General features: G+C 51.1%; 1 protein-coding gene across 1 annotated transcript in view; it reads right to left on the minus strand.

Annotated features, from left to right (window-relative positions):
- Positions 1 to 195: 195 nt before the first annotated feature.
- Positions 196 to 8,949, minus strand: part of YARS1 (tyrosyl-tRNA synthetase 1) — a 28,724-nt gene continuing 19,970 nt past the window's right edge. The window contains exons 8-13 of the mRNA XM_077769448.1: positions 8,643 to 8,728; positions 5,327 to 5,462; positions 4,496 to 4,593; positions 3,411 to 3,604; positions 2,775 to 2,916; positions 196 to 1,066 (exon numbers count right to left, since the gene is read on the minus strand). Coding sequence (XP_077625574.1) covers positions 956 to 1,066; positions 2,775 to 2,916; positions 3,411 to 3,604; positions 4,496 to 4,593; positions 5,327 to 5,462; positions 8,643 to 8,728 — 767 coding nt within the window. The 3' untranslated portion in view covers positions 196 to 955. The remainder of the gene's footprint in view (positions 1,067 to 2,774; positions 2,917 to 3,410; positions 3,605 to 4,495; positions 4,594 to 5,326; positions 5,463 to 8,642; positions 8,729 to 8,949) is intronic.

Here is an 8,949-nt window from a genome sequence, read left to right on the forward strand (position 1 = left end):
ACCCCAAAGTGGGCCCCCAAAGAAGGAAAAGTCAAAGTGTTGGTCATCCATCCAATTCACTATCTCCCAACATTACAGGGTCAAAACTCCAAGATATGAGCAGCCTAGGCTGGGGGTGGGGGGGCAGCAGCTGCTCCACACTTGTTCCTCACTCCTGGGCTGGTTCAGCTCACAGACAGGCCCCACTCAGACACCTTTGTTCAGACAGTTTATTTGAATTCACGACAGCGATAGTGATTCTGAGTGAGATGCCTTATGGAGAAGTACCCCACCCTTTCTGAAGAAGGGTTCAGGCTGTGCCCGCCCTACTTCCGGTATTAACAGCACACAGCTGGCTTAGGGAATGTCTCAGCCCAGCAGGATCAAGGGAGAGACCCTCTAGGAGCCCTGGGGGGCCGGCCCTGCCCCCAGTGCCAAGCCTCAAGGTTGGCGGGCACTAGGGAAAAACCGCTGCCAGCCGTTCGGTAGACCACTAGGTTCTCTGTTTTCCCTTCCCCTTCCTTTGGGAATCCCACAATTTCCTGTTGGGGAAAGGCTGTAATTAGCCCAGTTCAGGCACCAGATCCCAGACAGAGCACAGCCGCTGGGATAACTCTAGGAAACCGAGAACCAATATTTTTCCAATTAGAAGGACTGTGGCATAAGCCTTTCCTAGGGCTTCTATTGAAACCAGATTTCTCCAGTCAGCTGCTCCGAGGGAAGAAGGCAGAGCTGGGCTCCCTGTGCCGCCCCACCCTCATGACTACCTGCGAGGTCAGCGGCTCACTTCAGCCGGACGGGGTGGTTCTGGATTCTGGGAAGGCTGAGCTGCCGCCTTACTGAGTTCCACACCTGATAAAGTCCCAAACTTCCTGCTTCAGTGTCCTGGGAGACGGGCAAATGGGTGACGGATGGAGCAAACTGAGACAGCAAATGACTCGGGGTGACAGGAAAAGGGGGGATGGTGCCAGGTTGGCTAGCTAATGTTGCCCCCTTTCAGCGATTTACAGGAGATGCACCCCAGCTTGGTCATGAAGTTGGCTTCCTTCCACTGTGCGATGCACTCCTCGGAGGTTTTAAAGTCGACCTGCATGAAATAAACAGAAGCAGTGAATGTGGGGACAGCGGGGTGCAGGAGAGCAGCCCGAGCTTCTCCGCGAGCGGCACACTGAGCTCCATTTTTACCCTGGCAAGTTCATTTTAGGCATTTTGTTTAGGAAAGCAGTGACGAGTAAGTGCAAAGGACTATGTACCGAGACCTCCACCTTGGCGTTCAAACAGTGAAAGCCTGAGGGGACCCTCAATGTCTAATAAGGTTAGACAATTTCATTAGAGTATAGTAATTATGACACAATAGTATATGCAATACAAAGATCCCCCCCCTCAGTATTTAAGAAGATGGGGAAGTTTTTCTAGCATGACGTTAAACCAACAAAACATGGTGGGACTCAAACTGTAAATATATCACCTCCACGTAGAGAAAAAGTTGAGAATGAAATGATCACAATGCAATTTTCTAGTATCGCTAGGTGGCAAGACTGCATATTTCGTTTTCTTCATATCCCCTGTATTTTAGACATTTCTACAATGAAAAATTTAAAAACAATTTTTTTTATAGTTTATTTATTTTTGAGACAGAGAGACAGAGCATGAGCGGGGGAGGGGCAGAGAGAGAGGGTGACACAGAATCCAAAACAGGCTCCAGGCTCTGAGCTGCCAGCACAGAACCTGAGGCGGGGCTCGAACCCACGAACCGTGTGATCATGACCTGAGCCGAAGTCAGACGTTTAACCGACTGAGCTACCCAGGCACCCGTACAATGAAAATTTTTTACTGGGGCACTTGGGTGGCTCAGTTGGTTAAGCATCCAGATCTCAGTTTCAGTTCAGGTCATGATCTCACGGGTTCGTGAATTCCAGCCCCGCGTTGGGCTCTGTGCTGACAGTGCGGAGCCTGCTTGGGATTCTCTCTCCGCCGCTAACCACCCCCCCTGCCCCTCCCACATTCTCTCTCTCAAAATAAATAAACTTAAAAATTTTTATTTTATAGCCAGAAAAAATAAGTGATTTAAAAAAACCAGCCTAGAGAAGCAGGAAAGGAGGGAGTGGGTAAAACCACCTGCCACATGCAGGAGGCGGGACAGTGGTGGAAAAGCACTCTAAACACCCCCCAGGAACATTTTGGCTGAGTGAGGGAATGTGGTATTAATTCCTCATTTGCTCATAATCACACATGTAATATTGGTTCCATGAGGAGAGCGAACCGTTGCTACCCTGTTCACGGGTGTAGCCCGAGCACCCAGAGCCGTAGCAGACATTCACGGCAGGGGCTCAGTATGTGCTGAGGGAATGAGTGCAAATACTCAGGGGTCACGGGGACGGGCCGTATGGAGTCCAGGCCCCAGAGAGCAGACAGAGAAAAGAGTGCTCTGTGGTCAAGGTGGGCTGCGGGCTGTGGTGGGATCGGGTTCCGGCCCTGCCGGTGACGACGCTATGTGGCCTTGGCAGCTATCCTGTCAGGTAAAACAGGGATAAGCTGCTGGTCACGGACTGAAGATCACGTGAGGAAACGTCTGACGTCCCTCACACAGTGCCTCAGACAGCCCGTCCGTGCCAGGTACACGCGAGGGCCCCCATCCGCTCCGGCTCCTCCTCCAGGGAGCGCTGGACTGAAGGAAGAGAGGGGCTTGGAGGCAGGGAGGCCCAGCGGGGGCAAGGGCAGTTGTGGACTCAGTAACAGTCTGGGGACACGGTTGAGGCGGCCCAGGCCAGAGAGGGGGCACTGCGGCTTTTTACCTGCAACTTCTCGAAGACCTTCTTCTTGGGCTTGAGCTCTTCATCTGGTTGGCCCTTCTCATAGCCCTTCACGAACACTCGCTCCCCGGGAGCAGAGCCGGCAGGAGGGTCCAGAGGCTCCACCTTGCGGTCCACCCCTTCTCTGGGAGGACACGCGGGACAAGGAAAGAGTGAGGCCGGGGACTGTCTGCAGCGCCCGGGGAAGCCAGAGCACTGGGGCCTTTACTGAGGGGACTTAGGGCCTCAACGCCAGATGCCCAGGACGTCCTCAGTGCTGTGCTACATTTCTGGGGTGGGTGAACCAGGGCTAGACTGAAACCCTCTGTCAGGAGAGACCAAAATCTAGGCTTTTAGGGGGAGGTAGGACAGCCCATCAGAGTTAGGCTTGAATCCTGGCTGCGTCTCTTACTAGTAGAGAGACTTGGGCACGCAGATGCTGCTTTGAACCTTCAATTTCTGTCGTAGTAAAATTAACGTTAGATAAAGCGCTTCATTCACAGTGCTTGTGTGATAAATAATCCTCAGCCATCATCCTGGACAGCTTCTCAGGGCGTTCCCTGATGCCCTGAAGAAGGGCATCCCGAGGGCCAGTCCCCACACTTCCTGCCCCCACGCCCCAGGCCCGGGCCCACTCACATGGCAGCACACAGAAGCATGCCTTGGGACTCGACGCCCCTCATCTTCTGGGGCTTCAGGTTGCACAGCACCACCACCAGCCTATCCTGCAGGTCCTCCTTGGGCACAAACTGCACCAGGCCGCTCACCACGGTCCGTGGCTCAGCCTCCCCCACATCGACCTTCTCCACATACAGGCTGTCTGCGTCTGGGTGCTGTCGGCAAGAGAGGTCAGTCCCGGATAGTACCGTGACCGGATGGACCATGGGGCCTGGGGAACCCTCTGACTGCTGAAAGGGGCATCCACTCCCTAACAGAGGCTCCTGAGGGACCCTCTGGAGCCAACTCTTTGCAGCTCCCAGACAGCAGAGAGGAGGACGGTGTCCTTGTGCCCTGAGGTACATTTTACTCTCCCCCAAGAGGCAGGGTTTGAGTAAGATGGGGAGCAGGGAGTCTCCTGCCCAGGTAGATGGCCTGGCCTGTCTGGGCAGCTACCACTCTGGCCACGTGCCACACCAGCTGAGTCCTGGGTGGCCTGGAGGACGGGCGGAGGGCAGTGCGGGCCTCGCCATCTGAACGAGGCGGCCAGCTCAGAGTACTTTCGGTAGTTGGGTCTCTGTAGTGAAAAACAATGCTAGGAAAGAGAGTATAAGGTCCACAACAATGGCCCCACGTTGCTGGCTGCATAACCTTCTCTCTCTGGGAAAAAGGAAGTCCCTCTCCTCTCCCCATTTTTAGGGGTGGGTGGGATGCGGCAGGGAGACAAAGTGGCTGATCCAAGATAAGGCCTGCAGCCAAGTTCAGACAAGCCGGTAGAGACCAGAAGAGTCTATCAGACCAGATTTAACTGATAAGCAAGCTCCCTCTGACTAATATCCTCTCCTCCCCCAACCCCGGCTTTGAGTTCCTGGCTGTGTTTGGTTGCATAAGGTCCAGAGGCAGCAAAGGGAAAAAAAAGCCTGACACCTGGAACCAGACACCTGTGTTCTGACTTGCACTATGACCTCCGGGATGTTGCTTCCCATCCCAGGCCAGGTTTCCTCCAGATGGAAACAGACAAACGTGACCCTGGTCTGCTTCTCTGGGACGTGGTGAAAAAGGAGTACCTTGTCCACACTAATGACTTTCCCCACGCGGATATCCAGTCGGGATGGTATGACCTCCTCTGGCTCTGAATTCTTGGCAGGACCTTTGGCAGTTGGCTCTGGGAAAGAGAAGAACCCCCAAGGGATCAGAAATCTTTTCNCCACAATCTATACATTCAGTTTTTTCTTGTTATTTTTTTTTAAAGTAATCTCTATGCCTAACACGGACTTGAATTCATGACCCGGAGCTCAAAAGTCACCTGCCGACTGTGTTAGCTGGGTGTCCCTAGATGTATCTTCTCTAAAACAGGGCTGGCAACCTCTGGGAAGGGACAGTAGTAGCTCTGCTACCTCTAGGTATTTCTATTCATGCCCCCCACGTCCACTGATGGAGTCTTTTCTGGGAGAGTCACACAAAACCATCAAAGTTAATAACTCAGCATCATGGGTAAGTGGATGGCCAACCAAGAGCCAGCGAGAAGTCCGTGGAAGGGAACGGGGAAAAGCTGAAGATGAGCTTCCCCAAGGAGCTGTGCAGACTCGGCCTGAGAAGTTGCGTTAGCCTCCTGGTTTAACCCAGCTGGTCTTCTAATCGAAGAGGATTTAGTGAAGGATCCCAGTCCGTGTCTCACAGCAGACGCGGTACGGCAGGACGTAACCACAGCATCGTCCCAAAGTCCAGATGACTCCAGCTCCGTTCCAGGAGTCAACAGGGTACGATATTGCTGCACTTCAGGCCCCCGGGCTTCTCAGGCTCTCAATTTAAGGCAGTCCTTCTGAAGCCCACTGACAGGCTCTCTGTCCCGACAATGCCAAGCACCCTCAGCCCTCCCCCACCCCGGCTCGCCTTACTCTGCTTTGAGGGGTCTGGGTAGGCAGCGCTGGCCAGTTTCTTCAGTGCAGGAGTATTAAACTTTTCGCGGATAGGATCCAGCAACTTGTTCAGGGCGACCTCAACAGAATTCTTGAGGTCTCCAGGGTGTACAACCTGCAAAAGCATCCAAAGGCTCTGTGAGATGGGGCACGTGATGTCCGAGTCCACTAAGGACAATGTGTGTGGAGGGTGCAGGGTGTCTCCAGCAGTCTTTTATTTTTTTTAAGTTTATTCACTTATTTGGAGAGAGAAGAGAGCATGTAGGCGGGGAAGGGGCAGAGAGAGAAAGAGAGAGAGAAAATCCCAAGCAGGCTCTGCACCACTAGTGCAGAGCCCGATGCGGGGCTCGAACTCATGAATCATGAGATCATGACCTGAGCTGACTGGGCCGTCAGACACCACTGCCCCCTACAGTCTTACTTGATCCTCAGAACAATCCTGTGAAGCTGACAAAGCAGACAGAGAAGGGGAAACAGGTTCAGAAAGATTATCTTACTGTCTGAGATTTAAGCTTTTTGACTCTGAATTCCATACTAACCTGAGGGTTTTTAGAGGCTGAATGTTTTTATTAGTCAAATTCTTCCAGTCCCTCCAGTCATGCTTAGAATAGTGGCACAAACTAGAGGCAGCTGGAGGCAGAGACACTCTCACATAGGCAACCCAAGGAGACAGCCTGAGGGAGGGCGGTCTCAGCGAGCTGAGTGAGCGAGGAGAAAGAGCGAGGGCTCTGGAGTTAGACCGGGGTTAGAGTCCCAGCTAGCTGTGCGACACCCGCACCAGGCAGTTAACTCCTCTAAGTCTGGGATTCTTCACTTAAAAACTGTAGATAATACCTGTATCTCTGAGAGTCAGAATGAGGATGAAATCACATAATGTGGGTGAAAATGGTGAGGAGTGCAAGTACATGGTAGGAGTTCAGCAATTCAATTTTTCTTGTGTCCCATGACTAGTGCTTTTACTCCCAAATCTGGCCTGAAAGCACCTGCGAGATATTCTGAGGCGATGTCTCTTAGGTATGAATACCTGCAATACAACAGTGCCTACATTTTTGTCTCTGAGGGTATTCCTTCATTTCCTTGGGAATGTGTAATTAAATAAAAATTTTAAAAATGTTTATTTATTTTTGAGAGACAGAGCGTGAGTAGGGGAGGGGCAGAGAGAGGGAGACCCAGAATCTGAAGCAGGCTCCAGGCTCTGTGCTAACAGCTCAGAGGCTTGAACTCACAAACCACAAGGTCATAACCTGCGTCAAAGTTGGACATTTAACCGACTGAGCCACCCAGGCGTCCTGGGAATGTGTAATTTTAACAACAGAAAAGCTTTAGACCTGCCCTGTCCAATACGGTAGACACTAGCCTCATGTGGATATTCAAATGTAAACTAAAATTCAGTTTTTCAGCTACACTGGGCACGTTCTAAGGCTGACCAGCCACACGTGGCCAGTGGCTGCTGTGTGAGGCGGCGGTACATATGGAACATGTCCCCGGTCACAGAAAGTGCTATTGGCTAATGCTGCTCCAAGCTCTTTTTTTCAGACACAGTTCTTCTATCCTTCTCGTTCTTCCCCCAAATGACCGTTCACAGGACTGAGGAGTGCAGTGTGGGTTCTGTGGCCGGCCTCAGACTGCAGATAGAAGGGTTTCACAGCAACGGCTGTGAATGTCCAAAAGATGGGCTTTGAGGGCTGCAGAGCTTGGAGGTCACTGAGCCTTTTCTTCTATTTGATGTTCAGTCCCTTACACAATGGTGTCTGCAATGGTCTTCCAGCCTCTGCCTGAACACCTCAGTGATGGCAATGCCCAGTCCATTGCCACAGTCCAGCTGTCACTGCACAGCTCTCCCTGATGTTGAACCCGAACATACTCCCCACCCCGTGGTCCCCACCTGCAGACCTGGTTTAGCCTTCTGGTGCCACAGGAAGAAATCCAACCCCTCTCCCACGGGAATCTGTCACATATTTGAGGATGACGGAACACAGGCCTGATTCCCAGCTAAACATCCTCCGTTCCTTCAAGTGTGCTCCTGTGACAAGGGCTTGGGTCTGTTCCCTATCACAGCATCCTCCCTCTCCCCACCAACACAGCCCAGATGGTCAAACAAACCTCAGAAAACTGAAGTTCAGAGCTGAACGCACAACCCCAAATGTACTCACAACAGTGGAGAACTCAAAGGACTATCAACTCCGTGGTTCCAGACTCTACATTTCTGATGACTTACACCAAGACTTCACTAATGTTTCCGACAGCCCAGTCACATTGCTGATTCCACCCAAAATCAGAGTCAATTGAAAGCCCCCATTTCATTCCACATATGCACACATCTTCACATCTGCCCTTTATGACCTGGCCCTGCCTCTCTCTCCCACAACACTCTGCCTCACCTTTTGGACTCGTGTCAGACCAAACTACTTGTGATTCCATACTGTCTTGCTTCATCTCACCGTGTCTTTGTGCAATTTCTTCCCTCTGTTTGGAGACTGTTCCCTCTGTAAAGCTTGGCCAGACAGGCAATCGTTTCCTCCTATTATATTTCTGGACCGTATATACATCGTCATCATATAGTCATACAGCAACGATACTTGTTTCTATGCCTGCCTCTCCCAGTGGGCCATGAGCTTCATGAGGATTCTTTTTATAAATTTATTTATGATAGGGAGAGGGTGCGAGTGAGGGGTAGAGAGAGGAAGAGGGAGGGAGAGAGAGAGAGAGAGAGAAAGAGAAAGAATCCCACGCAGGCTCCGCGCTGTCAGCGTAGAGCCCAAAGTGGGGCTTGGGGTCACCCAATGTGGGGCTCGAGCTTCCGAATTGTGAGATCATGACCTGAGCCAAAGTTGGATGCTTAACCAACTGAGCCATCCAGGCACCCCCTTCATGAGGATTTAATTCTCTGTAATGCCAGCCCCTACCATGGTGCCTCACACATGGGCACCTGGTAATTCTTTTGTTAAACTGTTGAGATCCTCAGCACCCTTTAGCTAGCTTTAGCTAGCCACCTTCCTCAGGTGTTTCTTTTTTGAACCTCGAGTTTGCACCTCTCCTTGAAATGCTTCATCTGCTGGGTTTGGTCCTTCATTCCAGGTTAAATCCTTTGCAGAGTGATGAGGACGCCAATATCCTAGCTTTGTGCCATTTGCCCATCTAAACTGTGACCCGCTTGAATCCTCATTAAGACACTAACACAATACACGTCAGCATTGAGCAGCGCCTTGTGGGGCGTTCTAGAAACCTGGCTGGGCCAAGACAGAGACGTCTGTCAGAAGGAATTCAGTGGGGATGACCCCTCCTTTGGTGTTACCTCATCAGCAAAGTCCTTTTCCAGGTCCAAGTAAGTGGTGTAGGTTTTGTTTCCACCCCATTTCTCATCTCGAAGGATCACAAACTCTGTAAGAAAACAGATCTGTGCCAAGAAACTCATTGATAATGGCAGCACCAGCATTCCTAGCTCAAATGTTATGGGTGTTTTAGTTTTTACTACATATTTTGAACTTTATTATGTGCCATTTTATTGTTCTTAAATTGGATGAGCTAGCAACCCAGCTGGCATCCAAGGGGAAGGATGGTGACATATATATATATATATATATATACATATATATGAATAT

The sequence above is a fragment of the Crocuta crocuta genome, unplaced genomic scaffold (assembly GCF_008692635.1).
Source record: "Crocuta crocuta isolate KB4526 unplaced genomic scaffold, BGI_CrCroc_1.0 scaffold351, whole genome shotgun sequence".
NCBI lineage: Eukaryota > Metazoa > Chordata > Mammalia > Carnivora > Hyaenidae > Crocuta > Crocuta crocuta.